This window comes from Chrysoperla carnea, chromosome 1, assembly GCF_905475395.1.
Source record: "Chrysoperla carnea chromosome 1, inChrCarn1.1, whole genome shotgun sequence".
Classification (NCBI taxonomy): Eukaryota; Metazoa; Arthropoda; class Insecta; order Neuroptera; family Chrysopidae; genus Chrysoperla; species Chrysoperla carnea.
In genome coordinates this window covers 81447228-81470341 of record NC_058337.1, presented here as the reverse complement: position 1 = coordinate 81470341, position 23114 = coordinate 81447228, and the positions used below count along the sequence as shown (strand labels likewise).

At 28.1% G+C, this 23114-nt stretch overlaps 1 protein-coding gene across 1 annotated transcript; it reads right to left on the bottom strand.

Annotated features, from left to right (window-relative positions):
• Positions 1–812: 812 nt before the first annotated feature.
• On the bottom strand, positions 813–22520 carry LOC123305711. The gene is made up of 4 exons (XM_044887504.1): positions 22367–22520; positions 2921–3024; positions 2457–2857; positions 813–1187 (listed from the first exon to the last, which is right to left on the bottom strand). Exons 2-4 carry the CDS (start codon positions 3012–3014, stop codon positions 1029–1031), a joined length of 654 nt encoding a protein of 217 aa, XP_044743439.1. The 5' UTR covers positions 3015–3024; positions 22367–22520; the 3' UTR covers positions 813–1028.
• Positions 22521–23114: the final 594 nt, after the last annotated feature.

Below are 23114 nucleotides of genomic sequence, written 5' to 3'. Positions count from 1 at the left end.
TAAAATTTGTGTCTTTTTAAGAATACCGAGCAAAGCTCGGTCATCCAGATATTTATTATTTAATATTCAAAATCTTTAATACGGTTAACGTGCTTTTTATACCATGCATATATGAAATATACATAGTATATTAAGTTTAGTCCCAAGTTTGTAACGCTTAAAAATAATGATGCTAGGAAAAAAATTTTGTCATAGGTGTTCATAGAATCACCTAATTAGTCCATTCCATTTCCGGTTGTCCGTCCGTCCGCCCGTCCGTCTGTGGACACGATAACTCAAAAACGAAAAAAGATATCGAGCTGAAATTTTTACAGCGTACTCAGGACATAAAAAGTGAAGTCAAGTTCGTAAATGAGCATCATAGGTCAATTGGGTCTTGGGTCCGTAGGACCCATCTTATAAACCGTTAGAGATAGAACAAAAGTTTAAATGTAAAAAATTTTCCTTATCAAAAATTAAACAACTTTTGTTTGAAACATTTTTTCGTAAACATCACTGTTTACCCATGAGGGCGCCAATTAGGCGGAAATTTTATAATATGTGTACAAACTATACACTAAATGTCGGTCGGTAATGCAGAAACCTATAAAGTCATTTACATATGTACTATTCTTTATTAGTTATGTATGTGTCACATGTTTGTATGTGTAATGTGATAAAGAAATCAACACTGACTATGCATGGTATTTCAACAGTTAACTCAGTCAATTGTTTGTTTTCACTTGTTTTAAGTAAATTTAAAAATAAAACAGCATAAATAACTTTTTATATAAAATAATAAATTTATTTGTTTTAATTTAAATTAACACTAATTGTACAATAATACTAAATTTGACAGAAATACAATAAAATAAGGCAATTTTTGTCGAGGAGAATAGAGCTTATTCACATGCGATAGAAAGGGTCATGGGAGGGGATGATAAAAAGGAAAGGATGATGTGGATGACAAATTGAGAAAAATCTCTTTTTTCTATCTTTATAATATTCTTCTTTTGTTGTTGTTGTTGTGTGTGAAATGTTTCTTAATTCTAAAGTCGAATGCCTGGATTACGTGAACGTACGAAATTCAATAATTCTTCACTGTCTTCGCATACGAATGGTTTTAAGTGATGGCAAGCTACATCATGCCATTTGATGCCGTCATTGTAGAAATTATTTAAGATTGATAAGCATGATTCATCGTTACCCTGTAACAAAGTAAAAAATTTGGATATTTAGTTTAAATTTGTATTTACTTAAAAAACTACCATAACTTAGGGATAAATATTGGTTTCAATCAATCAATTACATGGAATTTTCTCCTGTATCAAATTTGTATTTAGGCTTGTATAAGATTCGTTTTAAAATTAGTTTCTGGAGACATAAAATATGTTATTGTCAATTAAGAATTTAAGAATTGATGCTTATTTTTGAAACTTTATATAGAGATATGTCGCTTAGTTTGAAGAAAAACAACACGTACATCAATAAATATCAGGCCCGTATGAAGGAATTATTCAATGGAGGGATTCAAACTTCTGTTCATGATGTTAAGTTATAAAGTCAATAAAAATAAGGAATCTTTTTTGAACAAGAGAAGGTTTTATTAGGTCTAACTGTGCGTTTTCGCCAAATTTGAACTTCGTCAAGCCAGATGTCACAGTAATCATCGTAAAAAATTGAATAGTCTAGTTCAAAAAGTTGAACGCAAGAGTCTTCTTCTCAATGGGATGGGTTTTGACCGCCAAAACCCCTCCCGTGAGCACAAGCCTGACGTATATGTGTAGTGTTCAGTAAACAGTGGAATTTGGCAATCGATCCGGACCATTGAGGCTTTAAGATTTCGATCGATGATTGAACATCGAACTACTTACATTAGCAGTATATAATACTGCTACATCAGGATAATTCCCACTTTGCGAAGAACATACGACAGTTTAAATTCTGCATAACCACATCTAGTCCATTTAACTGCACTAGATTAAAGTTAACTATGATGCAGTGGAGAAGGATAATGGGTCTCTTGGTTGAACATGTGGGTGAAAGTAGCTTTCAAGGAATTAGGTTTACAATTTTTAATTTACAATTTTTGTCAGAAATTTTAGGAACTAGCCCATCAGAGAAATCGTCTCGACTTAATCCTGTAATTTCCTTTGTTTAAAACGACTCCTTCTTCAGGTAATGTGATGATCTCAGAACGTCTCTATAGCGGATGCTTTGCTGGTGGGACCCTTATTAAAGGAAGAATGAAAATAACAGCCTTTTCTCAGACATAATCTTCGTTTGAGGTTACATCTTAGACTGGAAATTTTATAATTTTTGAAAGCAATATCCCTAAGCAAATTTACGTTATACTAAACGGTATGTCATTGCACTTGAAGGATGGCATAAATTTTGTACCACTGTGACATTATGATCACTCTAGTAGAGATATTTTCTCACAAGTCAGTCAAAGGTAAAAAAAGGAAAATGCTTACTTGTGCAGCTTCGCGGTTATCAGGTTGAGCTTGTCCAAAACCACCAGTATTACTCCAATCACCGGAACTACGTTGTGTTGTTGGTCCAATTTTTGCTCCTGAGCCAGACCAGAACCATCCATTAATATTTGGTGGTTGTAAATCGGCACGGTCACATCCGGCGAAATTACATTTACGACCAGAAGTCCAAATATATCTTACATTTCCACGTGCGATACGTTGTTTAATAAATTCATTTTCTTGTGGAGTTTCTAACGAAACGGCATCCATACAATGTCTACGGCAAATATTTCTTGAATCTAACCAATCAACTTCTAATGCTCGTGTTGGCGCATGTTCCCAACTGAAGAAATATGAATGTGCAACACCGCGAGCATCTCTATATGTAGCATGACGTACTCCTAAATGGATTATGAACATTTATTTCCAAATTGTTTTTCTACTAATTTAAATATTTTACTTACGGTTTGCACAACTTCTTGGATCTGGTAATGCTAATCTTCTTTGAGCGCTTACGACAATTGCCCCTAATGTTAGAAGCACCAGTGTTCGTAACATGATTGTGTACCTGTAACAAAAAGTTTCAAATTTAATATTTTTCCTTGGTGCAAGTAAAAGTCATAATGTTTTTCTTTTCAATATTTATTCGTTACTTTTTTATGTCTTCATATATATTATTTTTCAAAGATATGTTTAATACACTACGAAATATTTTCTTTAATACTTCATCAATTTTAATTAATGTGGTGTCATTTTCAAGATAATTTTTCCTTTTAGTAAGAAGGCTTAAAGTAATTTTTTTTGAATCGAAAAAACAATATTTAATACAATTATAGAAACTTAATTTTTTCTTGTTACTTTTAACATATTTGTGTAAAAAAGTTGCCTATATTCAAATTTTTTTTGGATATAATAAATTGTCTGTACAAGGCGTGGGCCTACTTGGGGCTAACCGGGTGCGTACGTGGCGATACTTGCTATGAGGGTGTGAAAATTTCGCAGCGGCCACCTAATGCTTCTAAATTACAACTTTGATATTTTTTGAAAATTATTTCTTGTTATTCGATTTATTCCTATTCTCAAAAATATTTTGAATTCCATTCAAATTAAATGTTTTTCGAGTATTAAACTTGTAAGTAGTCAATTCTAAATTGTCTAATTCATGTTCTTTTAGCTATTAGCGCTAAAAAATGTTTCGCTAAAAAAAGAATAACTGCAAACAAATAGTAACACAAATACAAACATAATTATTCAGTTGCATTTATTCAGGATATATTATTCCTCAGAAGAAATGATTTGCAATATTTTGAAAAGGTGTAGGTGAAACCAGTCTAGTTTGATTAAATTAGTAATGAGAAAAAGAGCAAAAATGTATCCGAAAAATCGATGTGCTGTATATTATTCTAAGACCTGCGTTTTTATTTTTTGTTGGAAAATAAACAGTGAAAGTTAAAAAAAATTGGAAGAACATTAAAGAGATTCCAAAATTTTGCTTTACTACATGTTTCGCATAGATAAGATTAGTTGAAAAGTTTGATTTGACTCTTTGGGGCAAAAGCCTTCCCTATTACATGCTTTTCATTGTGCTCTATTCATTTTTGTAAAATCTTTAATAGAAAAGGGAAAAATTCAATTTTTTTAAGCAAACGAACTTTTCAATTCATAACTTTGACAGAATATTTTCCCTAATTGACTAAACAACATATCATTTATAAAAAGGTTTTCTACACTCTGCTTGTCTGGTTACAAAGTCAGTTCTGCTATCGCACAAACATGGTTGGCTATTAATGAAGGTAACACGTTAATTAAAAAAAAAACAATAAAACAATTAATTGCTCTGAATTAAAAGTTGATTTTACTGTTGATAATATTCAAGCGTTGTTTGTCTGCAGAAGACGTTGCGAAATATATAAATTACCAAGAAGAACCTTGCAATGGTTCTGTTTGGTACTTAAGGCCTTCGTAATAATAAAGAACGAAGATTCATCTTAACTGTGATATGTTTTATCTGCTATAATTACTCATAAATATCTGTGTTGATCACTAGTTATGTTTTTTTTTTATATATTTTAAATGAGTAGTGGACCGGATTTTCTTCTGACAAGTCAACGAACTCTGATGTCTGCGGTTGTGTTGATTACACTCATAGCATCTGTGACTTTTTTCATTATTAGATTTGTTGTCAATTAGACCTCACATTAATTATTAAAGTTTATTTTTATAATAAATAGCTTGTTGTTAATAAAATTATGTTGCAGGAACAAGCAAGAAAATTTCTGAGTCAAACAACATCTAAATTTGTAGATTATTTGTGATGTCATTTTAGGCTCACTGCATAGAATTTTTTCTATAATAAAAGGGTCTAGACTTCTGGTTTACACCTTATAGTTTGTTCTTGAAGGTATACTATGATTGACAAGGGGTTAATCGGATATTTCAAAGTTACTGAAGGTCAATTAATAGCGAACGATTAAACAAATCGATCACCCTTTAGATGACTTAATCCATCTGTGGTAAGATACGGATTTCGTGTCAAAGGGGCAAATTCTTCATTGTCATTAGTACCAGCTCAATTTGTTACTCAGATTAACGACCGTACATTCGATGCCCCTACGAATTTATAGATCAGGAGTGGTGAAAATTTATGTATCAACGTGCCATTTTTTCTAAAGAAATGCTTAATGATTAATTAATTAATTTTTCCTTAATGACGTTTCCAATGCAATATCGAGCAAAAATAGTTATACGTGCCGATTAAGTGACGTCGGTGCTTTTGTCAAGATATAGCTTTATAAAAGGAGCGGAGATGTCCAATTTTTGTTGATCTGTTACTTTTCCGGCCAGGTTTAAGATTCTTTCTTTTATTGTGTTTCTAGATAGAGGAGAATCCTAGATAGAAAAGCCACTTGAAAAGGATTATGTCGAGGAAATATTTTCCGCGGAGTAAAATGCCAATGTTGTAAGAGCATGATTTAATGCTGCCACCAGATGTCGTTTTCATCGCGCTATCTACGATAAAAATATTGCGATACGTTACAAAAAGCAAATAGATAACGGGAATAAAGCTTTTTGCCAATAAAATAATTTCCTTTACATGAGTGTATAGGAGGTTATCTTAGATGGAAAGTACATGTGAAAAATTTGTAAAATTTTGTGTTGGATAATTCCAGATACAGAAAGTTTCAATATTATCAATATGAGATGCTGGATATTTATTATTAAATTAATTTAGTTAAAAATAAATGTCAATATCCTGTGAACTCGGCCGGCACCGACTTTATGAAAATTCTTAGATACAATATTTTTTATTTAGATGATATTTTTTGATCACATACTATAATAGCTAAGAGAAGTATAAATTCCATAAATAAGCTTTGAAAAAAATCTAAGTTAAGCTTCGATATCACTGGCAGATACAACTAATCGCACTAAACTATGGATCCTTTCTTTGTTGTGTCTAAAAAAAACCCAATTAACTTTTGGCTTGTAGTTGAAAAAGTATTTGAAACAATTCGAAAAAACCGAAAAATAACGGTTAAAATTCAGACCATAGGTATAATATAATTTGATAGTTTATACATACAACGAATATTAAAATACCATGAAATTCCTAGAAATACTTTCCCATGACAGGTATTTTAAATCAATTATTTAAAAAAATTCTTTAAACAGTACTTCCAATATAATATGTCTAATTTATAAAATACTTGAAGGAAGTGAAGTGAATTGTTATAAAAGCATGTAATACAAATGTCTTTTTTAATATTTTTTGAAAGTATATATTGAATGTGATTGCGCATCTATTAAAATTTTTCTTTTTCTTTTGAAAAAGAAATTTAGTAAGAATTTTTTTTATTACTTGTACGCGAGTATAATTGAAATTTTAAAACTTTTTGTGGAGAAAGTAATTTAATTATTATAATTTTAAATAGATGAGAAGATGATGGATGCCCTGTGGTGCCGTTAATCAGTAATCATCAGGTAATCATAAATTAAACTTTAGTTAAATATAGTTCTGATGATTTTTGATGATTACCCATTAATTTTGTTTTTATTGAATTTTTTTCTCAAATTTAATATCAAATGGTTTGTTATTAAAGAAATTTTAATTCGTGATATCGTTAACTTTCCCTAAATTTGATGAAACTGATTAAAAAAAAGTAATTATTGTCTTTTTAAAAGTATTTTATTTTTTATAAATATTTTTAAAAGCTGTATGTAGTCAATTAAACTTAAATTATAATATGGAAGGTGCCTCTTTTTCCTAGCTAAATATTTTCTTGATATTGATCACATAATAGGCTGTCATTTGAAAATTTTGAATAGCCTGAGGAATTAGAATTCATACACGGGAGAAAAATATGTAAGTAAAAAAAGCGCTGAAAAAGCTAGGACTAACAAAAGTCGAAAGGCGTACCTCATTATTCGGGTTGGAAAATTTTAAAAATTTGTGTCTCAATTTGGATATAAGGGATTGGGTGAGGTTTATAAGAAATATGTTTAAATTAAAAAAAGTTTGTATTGAATTTTGGAGGATACACATATAAAACACATAAAATATTGTCGACAGACTACGGTTTTTGAAGAAAATAGTTGTTTGTGATATTTAAGTAGTTGCTTGCAAATATAATTAATTTACTTTCAAACCTTTCTGTACCAGAAAACTGACAAATGAGAAGTCAGAAACATTTTATTATTAAGAAGAAATGTTGAGATAAATTAGAAATATTTCCAAACACCTAAAAATAAATTCTGTGTTGAATAGGTATAGGATTCAACGTTGTAAGTATATAATGCTAATTTTGACAGAAGAGTACACAAATTTTTCTTTTTCGTTTTCCTTACAAATAAACTAGAATGTATATATTCTATATGAACAAGAATCGATTATGCAAAATATGTACATTTCTTCAATCTTTCATATCGTGCACATCCCGACACCTCCACCATGAATAATCATTTATAGATAGGAGCTATTCCAAAAGAAGCCACATAACACAAGCAAAGGCAAAAATTAAAATAAAATTTACAAGTAGCTGTGAACGTCATGTTACCTTGAATACCCCTTCCTTCGCCACCTTGCGTGCCGTATTTACGAATAGCCCCACAGTACAAGATTACTTTAGAATTAACATATTTGTAATGTCATAAATCTAAATATGAAGTTAGTCGAAAAATAAATTTTTTGAGATATTGGTAAAAACAGGAGAAGCGTGAAGAAATTTTATTCTTTAATTTTGCGTAGAGACATGCTTTGTTTTGGACTTTTTCATTTCAAGTTTTTGGGAAACCCAAGCATATTTATTAATTCTATTTGATAAAATATAGTAGATACAAATATTAAGTCAAGTTTTTCAATACAGGACGTTATAAGTCAAGTTTAAATATTTTAGTTTGATTTAAATGAAATATAATTTATTTTGTCATTTCTATAAGTACATTCTAAACTTGGAAAGTCGAAGATACATAGAAAGTCAAATGTAAAATATTGTATTAAAAATAATATAATTGACTTACAAAAATGAGTAAAAAATACACATACGTAAATTTTATAAACTTCCTATTGTTTCCGCCATCGTAATATTAATATCACTTACTACACTCATTATACTAGATTCAAATTTCCATGCAATTTGTAGCAATTTATTTGTGCAAAACTAATTTGCAGAAGTAAATCGTTGTATGTAAACGAAAGCATGAAGTTTGCACAAGGAAAAAAATTTGTGTTGAGTAAAATCTGTTCAGACAGAAAATTTGCATGAGGTTGGAGTATTTATACGTGTAAGTAGAATAGCTCCAATTTTCCTACCAAATTGGTTAGAAATGGGCCCCATTTTTACCAGTAAAGTAATTTTTACAGCGGCCTTACATATTCCCAACGGCCAGGTACACAAGTTTAGATTTTATGTTCAGAACTTGAAAAGTTAACCACTTATAACTAAATAATGACAACAGACTGTTTAAGGAGTTTTTGGACAACAATTTCATCACTTGGATGGTTGGCATCTTACATACCCCAATGCCTCAAGTAATCAAGTGGCCATAACTTTAAAAATAGAGCATTTACGGTTTATTTATAGATGCCCATAGATATTTATAGGAACTCAAATTTCATACAACATTTCCTTACTTACAATAATCATTTGTGTACCAAGATATCAAAAGTTTACCAAAAGGAAAATAGTTTCTTTGGGATTATATCGAATTGTATTACCACACATTGACGGACAAGTCTGTCAACGGATTCTTTTCCTAAAATTTATCATCCTAAAAAATTTGCTGAATCAAAAATGTTGCCTATTTTGTCGTTTCCTTGTTCGACAAATCCAGCCCTGATGGACGTAAACTATGACGAAAATTGGTAAATTGGAGTGAACTCGCAATTAATTAAAAACTTAATTTAGAATATGGCAATGCTAAAAAGTTAAAAGTTAATAAACATGCAATGAACATTCACTAAATATGTGGAAAATAATAGATATTAAAGAAATTTAGACCACATTGATTGACGGGGCCAAGAAACAAGATATTAATCTAATTGTATTATTTTTAGATAAAAATTGAAACTAATTTTTATTTAAACTATTTAATCAAAATTTATATTCAAGTCACAATTTAAGTGTCACGATTATGTGACTGACATGATGTTTGCTATTGCCACTGTTATATTGTTTGATATGTTTATTATTTGTGTTGTTTTATTGACTTGTCATTGCTCGACTACACACCAAGTCACAACACTAAACACATATCTTACATACTTCTTTTTACGATGATCTAGGTCAAGCCCTCCGGTGACCAGCATGTACAAAATAACAATAATAAACACATACTTAAAAGTCAGTTTGAGGATATGTTTGGTTCTGTTTGGTACCGGAATACCTTACTCAATACAATGTTTTTGAACTAGGGCATTTAGTTAATAATGATTGTTTCTATATAATAAATCTTTTTATTATTTTATTCATCTCACCCAAAAAACATATATAAATAAATAAAATTATGTTTTAATTTGTATTAAAAATCACCCACGATTTGCTTGGTTCACTAACCTTTTACAGAATGTTCCAAAAATTTTGAAAGTAGGTATTACAAATAGGAAAGCGAGTAAAGGAAAAACTTTGAACATAAAATGTGTATTATTACAAATATAATAAAGTGTTTTAATAAATTCAAATATGTTATGTACAAATTTTCGATTGTCGAGAAACATTCTTTGATTGGTGTAAAGTAGGGAAAAAAATAAAGAAAAGCGGTTTTTCAGATAATGCTTAAGGCTACAATTGAATTTCAAGCACTGCGATTATACCCTTTACTGTATCGTTGAAATTTGGATATGCCATAGGTATTCGTATTCTACCTGCCCTGGGTACACTTATTTTTCGATACCTGCCCTGGGTACATGTAATAGCGATAACCAAAATCCTGTTAACTTTCCCAATTTTCATTTTTCACACCCAGATACTGTGGAATTATAACAATTTCTTTAGTCCCAGGGCAAGTAGAATATGAATACCTATTACATATCCAAATTTCAAATCGATAGAGTAAGGTATAATCATAGTGCTTGAAATTCAATTGTAACTTTAACCATTCTAATCTGGAAAATCGCTTTTTTCATAAATTTTTTTTCCACCAATGATTATTTGAGAGGATTCTTAAAAAAATTATAAAGTTTTACGCCAATAAAAGAATGTTTAAAATTTGTACTTAAAAGCCTTAAGCGAATATATAATATAAATCGAAAAGCACCTTGTAAGTATAATTCTTTTCTAAAGAATATTTTTTTCTAAAATGTAATGCAATTTTTTTGTCTGACTAAATGTAAAATTGTTTAATCTTAATGTCTGTTTGTTTATTGTAACATAATAATTCATTATTGATTCTTTGTTTTGAAATGAAACTCAAAACCAAATTGTGCAATCGGTGAAAAAGCTACGGCATTGACACAAGAAGGGTCTACCTTAATAATAATTAAAGCTGAAAATATGTATAACTCTCACATATTAAAATTTCCATCATGCTATAACATAGTAAAGTGCCATTAATAAAAATATGGCCATTAGAAGTTAGTTTTGCGCAACTTGATGGCTGACTTGACCAAGTTTAAGCTTATAAGTACAACTAAACTGAAGTTTAGTTGTATTTCCTGCTAATAAATAAAATTTTGATCGCAATGAAATGAGCTTCACAGCAAGAAACCCCTTCAATTAGCCCAGGTTTTGGGAATGCAATCATAGTCATCAGCAATTATGCAATCTATCATGAAAATTTCATTCCTTAATAAATTAGCCCGATTTTACTTTTTTCTGGCTCGTAATCACACCCTTTCTAACGATGTTAATTTTTAATTTTTATTTCGTGATTTTTGTTGGAAAGGAGCATCAAATATTCAAGCTAAATCATTCAATTGATTAAATAACCAAAATATTTGAAGTCATTGAGTCATTCTCCTGGTAACCGATAAGAAAATCATATAAATAACTGTCTATACATTTTATTGAATTAAATTAAAAAAGTAAATAGTTTAAAAAAACAGGTATTTTCTCTAAATTAAATTTAATATATTTAAATTTATTTAAATGTTTCAAATATTTAAAATAAAAATTTATGAAGACGTTAAATAATCTTAAGTGATAACAAGAAAATTATTTTATCGAATGTAACTTCACATGTTTGTTAATATGTAAGAATCAAATCTTGAAATTAAAATTGCGATTTATTGTTATTGAGAAGTGTTTTAAGTTTTGTATACTTAAAAAGAGTTTCAACGTTTTAAAAATTATGGTGGAAGCGCATTGAAGAATATACCTACATAATAATATAGTATAGATTTATTTGGCTATGGAAAATTAAATTGTGTTTTTAGTTTTAAATTAAAAAATTTATGTTAATAACAACTATACAAAGTCAAGCTTTAGTTTAACGAATCCAAAAAATAAAAGACAAATTCAATTTTTATTTGATTATACATAATTAAAGCTTGAGGTGACGAAATGTAACTCGTATATGTAATTTCTTAATTATAAAAATACATTAAATTTAAAAAAAATATTTATTACTGGAAACAATTTTTAAAGGATCAAAAAAAAAAATTATAATGAGTTACGGCACGGTTATCTCGCAATTCTAAGAATAAATACGCAAAAATTTTATATTTTTATTTGTATTTTTTTAGTCTTTCTATGCCAATTTATTCGTAAAGATATTTAATTTTTTATGAAAAAGAATCAATTTGACTTAGATGATCGATATCTCCGTAACCAATGATCGTGTAGTAAATAAAAGGATGGTTTTAGTAACTTGAATAAATTCTCTGTGAGGACCTGCTATTTTTCAAGATTTTTATTAATGTTTTAAAGAAATTGAAGTTTAATTTTAACATTAAATTCTTTCAATATATATAGCTAGAATTTATTCGAATGCAATTATTATTTTAATTCCATTGGCTTCACTTGCAACTTTGTAACATTGTAAATAAATTTCATCACTCACTTTTAACTAATTTTTAACTACAAAATTAATTTGCAATTAATTTGTAACTTTGAAAAAAATTCATTCAATATTGTTATAATCAAATGTTTATCATAATGAAAAAACACGACGAAATATTTCAAACTTGGTGGAAGTTACGGGTAAAATATAAATAACAAAGTGCCAAGGCACTGGCTAATTAAAACAATTTAAGTTTTAAATAGAAAAAATGTTATTTAAAAAAACTACAACAAGATTTTTATTGAAATATCTTAAAAGTACAAAATAGTTTTTATATTCAACGTAAAAGATAGTTTTTCTGTAAATTAGTCTTTTTAGTAGTTTTACATGTCGTTCAAACATTATTTAATATTTGTTTGTCAATATTTTAATAAAAGCTCAGCATTCCTATAGTTTCTACTGGACATTTCTTGCAAAATAACTACTTATTATATACTCGCAAAATAACTCATTATATACCGAACTGAAATTCTTATTGAACTCTTTGTTTTAAAGTGTTATTTATAGATCAGAGCCCTTCGATGCCCTTTCATTAATTTGGAGCACCGTATTAAAATTCCTTTTGTAATTTGATCTCAAAATTTATTTATACTTTTAGCAAAAAATTACAAGTTAATTTAATTCATTAATTTTTGAAAAGTTACAATTATAGGAACAGTTCAAAATTAAAACAAATCGTTTGTGTAATAAAATTTATACGTTTTAATAAATTATTTTTGTAAAAAATGAAAACAATCCGGGTACCTGCAGTAAGTTAACTAAAAAAACAATTACAAGAGAAATTCGATAACATACTTTGAAATACCAATTACACAAAAGAATTTACTATCAATATAATGAATAAATTATTATATTCACGTTTGACATAACAAAGATATATAATATGTAATAAAATAGGTATCAATCGATATTGATGACTGTCTGTTCAATAAACAATGGAATGTCCATATATTTACCATAAATATTGAACACCTTAGACAATAAATATTGAAAATTTTAAATAATAATTTAACCCAGATGTTTAGTTCTTATTTTTATATTTATATTTATATTATTATAGGTAGTAGATAGATATATGACTATTATTATACTTATAAGAAGTGTGTAATAAGCACACGGAATAAACATAGGTATTTAGTTTTGATCACTACAGAGAGCTTGTTCAATATTCAACGTGTGATTATTTTCGAACTTTAAAAATGAAAGGCTGTGTGTCTTGTAACTACTATATTTTATAGTTTCAACTATTTGTCATTACGTTACCTCTACCTTATTTAAATAGTTAAATTTTAGAAGTTCAAAGATTTGATACAATCCTTTGAATAAAATGAAATAAAATAATCCTCTTAAGACATTTACAAAAAATTTAGTTTAAAGTAAGTTTAGTTCCCCCGGATACTCAATGTACATTAATTCTTTCACTAGAACTTCATAGATCTATGAGGTAGCAAGTTATTAGAAGGCAAATAACGTAGAGAATGAATCACTACTTATTGGTGGTGATTTTGTTATGTCTTATTTTATTTTAAACATACTGTAAAATGTTAAGGAGGTAAAATTTTAAACGACGCACTTCATGTACATTGAATCAAGACACGTGCTGTAGCACTGATACAAGATAAAAGAGAAGATGCATTCACCTCGAGTCAATATAAATACTAACTGTAAGAGAAACTCATAGATTTTTCAATGTTTCGATCTCATGCATTAAATGATGCTGTTCCCTGGAATTAATTGATAATATTACACGTGGAATCTCAAATTCAGGTATATTTTCGATTCAAGGTACATAAAGGTGTGATCCATGGTACATTATGCTACAATACCATGGATTATATACACCTTATACAGTTGTTTAAAATTTAAATGCTAAAAAATACATAGTGTGTAGTTACTATAAGGTATAAGTACTATAAAGAGGCAATTTTGCATTCTGTTATTTTGAAAAAATACTTTAAAAACATATAAGTATTTATTTTGACCTTTAGTACTACACTTTCTTTTTCTGCCTTTCTATATGTATTTCAAGTTTCTGAATTTCGAAAAGTATTTTTAATCGTAGAATAGGTTTTTCAGAAATTTTGTTAAAATCTTTAATGATATATTTTGTTAATGTTGAAATAATTGTATTCAGTGTTATCAGTAAAGATTGGTTTCTCATGATTTAAATCGATACAAAGTGACACTATCTATGCTAATAACTCATATTGAGATCAAGTAAAGTCTGAAAAACTAAAAAAAAAATCTGATAAACCATAAACTTTTTTGCTCCTTGGTTTAAAATTTAATACTTTTTTATTATGAAAACTTCTCTAAGCGCTATATGTTCTCCTCTAAGCGCTATATGTTATTATTTTTTAAAATTTCTTATCCAACTAGCTACTCAAATTGGTCCCTTTAACTACGATAATAGACTATTCGTTACAAGCTTGAAGAGTCTACTGTATGCTGATATTTATTATTGGGGTCTTCACAAGATTCCAACTTCAGAATACAATCAGAACTCCCTGTATGACAATGATTTAAAAAGTCTATTAATATGATTACCTTATTTGCATATTACTACTTATTATCTATCATCAAATGACAGGTGATTCATTTATACATAAATAAAATATGTGTTTCGTAATGATTTATAAAATTTATTTTATAATGAATCAAATTGGAAACTTGTTGTAAAGTTTTTGTCACGATACATATAATGATTCTTCAAAATGCATAGAGCGATCGCCTGGATTTGTCTTATTGGTATAAAGTGCATTTTTTATAATTATTTGTATCCGAACTTCGAATTATTTGTATTGTTTGACTCTTAAAGTTGTTGTCTCGCTATGAAGTAGAACAGACAGAAAATTCGAATTAAGTGTATACTTATTCAGAATATAATTATACATTTGCCATAAAAGTTTGAAGTGGATTGACTGTCTCTAACTCGAGTTAAATTCAATTAAAGCTCCTCTAATTAACATGTTGAGCATAGAAAAGTTTGAGTTTTGTTGTGTTTTTAATAAGTTTTTTAATTCTAGAAAAAAAACTAGATTTAAGATATTTTCAAAAAATGAACTGAACATTCTTGTATTTATTTTGAGTTAAAACAAGTGAAAACAAACAATTGACTGAGTTAATTGTTGAAATACCATGTATAGACAGTGTTGATTACTCAGTCACATTACATATACATACATACATGTTACACATATATAACTGATATTCCCATATAATACATAGTATAAAATGTGCGCATAATTTGCGCTCTCGCGCGTAAGCAGTGATGTTTACGAAAACATATTTCAAACAAAAGTTGTTTATTTTTTATAAGGAACATTTTTTACATTTAAACTTTTGTTCTATCTCTAACGGTTTACAAAATGTGTTCTATAGACCCAAGACCCAATTGACCTATGTTGTCATTTAAGAATTCGACCTCACTTTTTACGTCCTCAGCACGCTATTTCAGCTTGATATCTTTTTTCGCTTTGGAGTAATCGTTATGACAACGGACAGACAGACAGACAGACAGACAACCGGAAATGGACTAATTAGGTGATTTTATGAACACCTATATCAAAATTTTGTTCATACCATCAATATTTTTAAGCGTTACAAACTTAGTATACCTTGGTATATTTCATATACATGGTATAATGGGTTTTCCAAATTATATTTCAGTTAATGTGAAAAACTGGGTATGGACGTTCAAAATCACTAAAAATGCATGGTTTTAAAGTTAAATAAATATTAAAAATAATAATATGCATTTCTTTGTGAAATAAAAATGGAGATAAAGTTCATAATTGTTATTATTATTTGTCAACAACTCAAATTTTGCAGATACTATCCAACACACAAAATAAAAATTCTGTCCTGTTCCTATGAACATTCAATTTTCCGATATCTGTGATCCATACATCCGTTCACTTTGATATTCAGAGTACTTTCTATAAAATTTAATCAAAAGCCGACACTGATTTCTGTGAATTTCAGTCAGTCACACAAATATATTTTCTTTCCATTTACCAAAATAAAATAATAATAATAATAAAAAAAAAAAAACAGTTATAAAATAAATTTTTAAAATATTTTTATCTTTTGCAACTTCATCGTCATCACAAGTCATCGGTAGGCAACAAAATAATATGATCAAATATTTAATGATGACTGTGAATAAAACACGACCACACCACACGGTAAAATGGTAAGTAAGTAGGTATTTGTTGAAGCTACAATTATCAAAAAATAAATAAATAAATAAACCTAAACGATCATTAACCTTCAAAATATAACGGGTTCTTTTTTTTTTATTTTACTGAATATATCCTTTAATTATCGATATATTATCATTGTTGATGATTGTTCGATTGTTTTTGAATTAATAGTCAATATTCAACTTCAGGACTAGGGTATGCTGAAATACTCATTTGTTCTTCAGATCCTTTGTGAGTTTCCTTCGGAATTATAGACGTTGTAAGTTTACGAGAAACATTTTTAACACGTCTTTGTTAGCTTGCATGTATGTAGTATAAAACTGAATGGTGGAGGTGCAAGGAAGACATACATGGTAAATTAAGGTAGTACCTACACGAAAGTGATATTCCAAGAATTTCTCAAAACTCAGAATATAAAATATTTAATTCATAATACACTTGCTGTTAAAATTAGAAGATGATTTACCATGCCATACATGAGATATTAGCAATTAAAAGTGACGCAATTTGTACGTGTACATGGGAGAAGTGTATAAAAATACACAAATTTACAAATATTATATTTATTTACCAATGAATGACGTCCACCATCTCTATGCAAAACTAATATAATGTAGAATACTATATTTAGAAAATATATAAATAAAAATAAAAATTATTTACCATATAGTTTCGATAAAAAACTTAAATAAATAACTCGTTTTAGCGATAATTTTTGTGGAAAGCATATAAAAACTAATGGTAAATGTTTAAATCAAAGTATGTGTGTGTATACGTATAGAAGATTTGTTAGTGAGTAACTACAGTCTTGTGAAAATAATATATGGTATATGTATAATAGTCATAGCACAGTTAATGCACTGAATGATAGTATTAGTCCAAAACTTTTTGACTGGACGGTCGCGGAGGAACTACCTTAAAGCGATGGTTCTTAACATTGAAAGACAGTTAAATTGGAAATTTAAAGAAATTGGAAATTGTAATTATAGTTAAATTAACTAAAAGATTATGGCTTATTTATTAAGAAACGAGTTTAATTGAAGTAAATTTGATGGTATCCTTCGCCAATATTGTGGTACCAAGTGGGGATGTGCTTAACTGTTCTGTGCAGTCCAGATACATTAAATTATTTAGTAAATGTATTATATACTGGATCTGTCTTCTAAGATAATCTCTTAACTTTTATGTACAAAGCAGGCACACTTTGTGAAATAGAACTGATTCTGTAACCTTTTGATATTCTCCTGATTAAAGCTACAATCATTCAAAAGTATTAAATGTTTCGTTTTAACAACAGCTAAAGGTCCACTCGTCAGTTTCTTCAATACTTGTTGTATTTACCCTGAATGAATTTATTATCGTAAGGACAAGCCTATCTCAGAAGATAAGATTTAGATCCCAGCTTAGAAAACAGTAGCGAAGTGACCAATCGTAATGCAATCGAACAGATTCTCGTTGCATGGTGAATTTATTAATAAATATTTCAAATTTTAGGTACTCGTGTTTAACAATTTTCAAACATGACAGTAGCCAATGAAGCTAAGAACTTGGATGGCTAATATTTGAATGGCGTAAAGACTTTCCTAATTTGATCGGATAGTTTTCTCAACCCGTCTCCTTTAGATTATGTTAAAACTCTAGATAGAAAAAAGTATACTAGAAGCTACAGTAGAAACTACAAACCTACAAATTCTTCAAAAAAATTATGTTATTTTATACAAATCACAAAGCGACAATTAAGTTTTTTTTACTAAAGTAAAATTGAAAATATAGACGATTCATCTTGAGAATTATACCACACTATTAAAAGTTAGAACCATTTATATTTGATAATACTGTTATAGTTTTAGGGGATAAAATACCAGGAAAAGTAAATATAATGTTATTTTACTTTCAAAGATTTTAGTTTTATCAACTAAAAATTTCAAGAAATAAATTTAATAATACGTTTTAAAAACTAACGGAGATTTAAAAAATTTTTAAATGCAGTAGAACCTCGATGATGTAAACACCTCTATAAATCAGAAGCTATAACCTTTTTATACCATGTATATATGAAATATACATAGTATATTAAGTTTAGTCCCAAGTTTGTAACGCTTAAAAATAATGATGCTATAGGTGTTCACTAAATCACCTAATTAGTCCATTTCCGGTTGTCCGTCCGTCCGTCCGTCCGTCTGTGGACACGATAACTCAAAAACGAAAAAAGATATCGAGCTGAAATTTTTACAGCGTACTCAGGACGTAAAAAGTGAGGTCAAGTTCGTAAATGAGCATCATAGGTCAATTGGGTCTTGGGTCCGTAGGACCCATCTTGTAAACCGTTAGAGATAGAACAGAAGTTTATATGTAAAAAATGTTCCTTATCATAAATTAAACAACTTTTGTTTGAAACATTTTTTTCGTAAACATCACTGTTTACCCGTGAGGGCGCCAATTAGGCGGAAATTTTATAATATGTACTATACTTGATTATCAGTTATGTATGTGTCACATGTTTGTATGTGTAATATGATAAATAAATCAACACTGACTATGCATGGTATTGCAACAATTAACTCAGTCAATTGTTTGTTTTCACTTGTTTAATTAAAAAACAAAACCTCCATAACTTAAATAAATAATTTTAGCAATCTCAGTAATTTCAAATAATGTTTCGACGACGTCAATTACTTAAAGCATCTAAATTTTTATTTATAATTTAACCCAGTCCTTGTGTGCATAATAAAAGGCACACAATGTGTATAATCAATAAACAAAGAACATAAATAAAACTCAATAATTAAAAAACTCAATAATTAAAAATATGGAACATTAAAATCTTCTCAACTTAAACCCTAGGTAAAGTTAAAAAATCGAAAACTCAAATTATTACATTTATCTTGATTTTTAACCTATTGTTTCTGCTGTTTATTGTTTCTACTGTAATAAATATTTTTTTAATGTAGGGTTTGTTTAAACACACTTTTAATATTATTTATCAAAAAATTACATATAAATATAAAAAATAATTGTTCAAATTCATTTCTAGACCATAGCATATATAAATTAGAATAATTTTGGTACAAAATTGTTCAAAATATAATATTGCATTGTTTTTAATAACAATTAAATATAATATTCTGATCACGAAAAAATTATAAATATAATAAATTAATATAAATTTTATTATTTAAAAGACTATAATTCAATTGTGACGTTAACTTTCACTTAAATATAAAGTTGAAAGCATGATAAGATTTTTAAGTTGTTTTATTTGATCTTATAAAAGATTTTTCTTAATAACATGATACAAAATAATTTATCACATATACATACATGTTTAATTAATTAAAACCAAAGGTGTATTAATTATTTACATTAAAAAGACTTAATAGTTAGGTAAATCGTGTGTCTACTGTAATTTTAATTATGCAAATTATACGGATGCATCCTGTGGTTTTGCTCACATATCAAAATCATTATATCGCTTATTTGTATAAAAAGTAGATCTATTTTTGTTCACGATGGTGGAGGTGACGGGAAGACAAATAAATCAACTTATTTCTCTTTTAATGTTAGACAATTTTGCATCTAGAAAGAGGACTTTTTGCGTTCTAATGAAATTTCATAAACTTGATTAAATAATTGGAGGATGGCTAATAAATTATTATTATTGCAATGAAGTTCCTTAACGCGGCTTGTCATGGTGAACAAATTGGCGGAGACCATCACGTAATATTGTGAATATGCTTTTTTGTGTGTGTGCCATATCCATGGAAACCACGATATGTTATAGTACACGAATTTTGCTTTTTTTTTTTACTAATTACATCCAAAACTAGTTATGGATATACATAACTAGTTTTGGATGTAAATAGGTAGTACAAAAATGGCAAAATTCGTGTTAAATAATTATGTGAGCCTGGGACCTCTGCCTACTTGACACTAACCTAATAATCAATTACTATTCTGTTACCAATCAAACGAACATCAATTTAAAACCGTTAATTATTTATTAAATTATAATAACTAATTAGTTAATAAGTTTATTTAGGTGAGCAATCAAAAACCAATAACCGATATATATTTATTTAACGTTTAGATTTGTTTTTGCACAGCTTCGTAAGGAACTTTGTTCTTTTCGGGGGTCCCACGACTGCAATCTTTTTTTTGCGATGGTAATAGTGTCTCAGTTGAAATCTTTATCACAGATAATTTTCATACATTTTAGTCCTACCACCAAAAGCTTCTGGCAAACCGAAGACATTGAAAGTTGCATACTAAATAATTCAGATAAGATAAAGCGGAGAGACAATTCAGATAAGATAAAGGAATTTGAATAGTAAATTATTTGGGACATGTTGTTAAGTTTTTTCTAAATGTAAATAAATTTTTAAATGTAACTAATATATTATATTAAGCTTTCTATTACCAAAGGTCATATAATAAAGATGAAACTACTAAATTTTTTTCGCAGTTACAAACAAGAAATTTCTCTAATTCTTTATAATGAAACGATACATTTCATAATTAAAACTATAAAAACGTTAAAATTAACAATAATTAATTTTGTATTGCTATTAACAATAAATTAATTAGCTTTGTGTAAATAATTAATTTATTCCGGTTTTTTAAACGATATAATTTAAAATTCAGTGTTAGAAAAATACATCTCTATTGTTTGTTTACTAATAATTATAACATGATTCTAATCTAAATTTTCATTACAATTTTATTATATTAATTTAAATTTCGCTTTTCTTGAATGAACTTTTTCTTTTTACGCGACTAAATCTTAACAATAGTCTAATAAAATACGTCCACTGCATCATATGTCGACTTCCTTGTACGAAAAAAAATAATTAGTAGACATTAAATTGTAAATTAAAATATAATAAGATGAATTGATGAAAATGATAATATTATGAATTGTGGTAAATATTACTGTAATATTATTATTGTCTACAATTTTGCTTATTATGAATGGCAATTCTACTTTGTTAACATTAATTGAAAAATGTGCTTTAGTGTTTCATAAACCCCACTTCTTGTTCAAAGTTTTGAGTTAAATGAATCGAATAAGTATTTCGTAAAAAGGAGTAAAAAATTATAAAAATTACAGTTGAAATTTTGAGGGAGACATGATTTAATTAGTCATTGATCAGTGAGATGCGATCGTGGAAAGGGCGTGAAAACTTTTCTCGAAAACTATGGAAGTCATGCAGTTAAAATTTTGAGTAAGAAAATACGATTTTACGACTTTTGTATGGAGGTTTACTTTGTGACTTCCATAGGCTGAGAAAAAATGCTTGAAAAGTGGGTTTTGGAATAATAAATTGTATTTATATTCTTCTCCTGTCTCCCATAATCAAAGAAAAATTAATAATAAAAAGTAAGTTTTTTATTATTTTTAGTTTTAAGATAAATTTTCTTAAATTTCGAGCTAAAACATTTTATTTAAAGTTGCAGTTCTAGCATTTGGTTTCTTTTATTCTAAATTGTATAAAAAAATCAATAACCATTAAATTGCAGTTTATATTATTATTTTTTGGTCAAGTTTAATCCGCAATTATTTCTAAATTTAAAAAGTTCATTGTTCGCTAGTTTGAAGTTATTCCATTCTGGGTCATCCTAAACACGATTTTATTTTTTATATGAATACTTTTTGCTTACTAATTAACGAGTAAATTTATTTAAATAATAAATATGTACAGGATGTTTTAAGTGTTGTATCTAAACAAATGATTTTTATATTTAAGGTATATTTTTTTTTGAAAAATATGATGAATTAATGGTAAGCAACAATCTTTTAATTACGTAAGTAAATTATGAGATTTTACTGTTAGTGTATTAAAAAGTCTTGGTATCTATTTAAAAAAAAAAGGATTTGAAACACGAGCAGTGAATTACATGTCTAAATGATATAATAGACCTCAAGATAATAAAAAATACTATAAAAAACTCCCACTGTGAACTTGCTTTCTTTTATTTTAAGAAAATATTCAGGGTGATTTTGAAAAATATTGCCTGGATAATTTTTATTTATTTTATTGCGTGTATAGTTTTTTCTGCAACACTCTGTACGAATCATAGATACACATTGTTAAAAAATAAAACTTATAAAATTCTGAATAATTTGGATATTTGAGGTTTTCTTACTGAATTTATCAAACTTTTAACAACCGCTCTTTAATAATTCCCCGAAAAATAATTTGTTTTACTAACCTTAATTTAAAACAATAAATTATTTAAAAAAACAACTCCAAAATAAATAGCGAGAATATAATCAATCACTTCACTTTAAATGCGCCAAACTGTGTTGTAACCGCGTTTATTTCTAATTAAAAAAAAAATAACAACTAACTTTGAGTAATTAAAAGATAAATAATAAAAAAGATCACTTGTGGAAGTTGAACACACTGAAGTGTTTATGACTTGGATGTCGATGTATATAGTCGTCCTACATCCCCCACGTTCATATAACCTACATTACCGGAACCTCACCGCTTCTTCTTCATCACCATCGTGTACATACTTTAGTTACCTCTTCTTCTTAATAATTCTTCAACAGGTAGGTCTCGTACACTAGGAGGTAATACTACTTCATAATATTATTGAGTTGTAATAGTAACTTACTACTCAGATATTTAAATCTATACACGGTGTACACAGCAGCTTAATTATTATCAACGGCCACGATGAAAACAGTGGCGTATTTTTTTACGATGAAGAAAGAAATACCTATTTTTTTTTAATCTCAACGCCCGACCTACCACAATTTGATTCAAGGTTTAGGATAATTTTTGAGAAATCGAATTTTAAAACAAAAATGTATAATATATAATAAATATTCCTGTTAGAATTCTGCTGAAATAGAAACCCCTTCAGAATCATATCAAATTGAACATCTTATATGTTTCTAATCGTCTACAATACTTAGATGTTTTTGAACTCGAAGCCACTATTTTTGTCA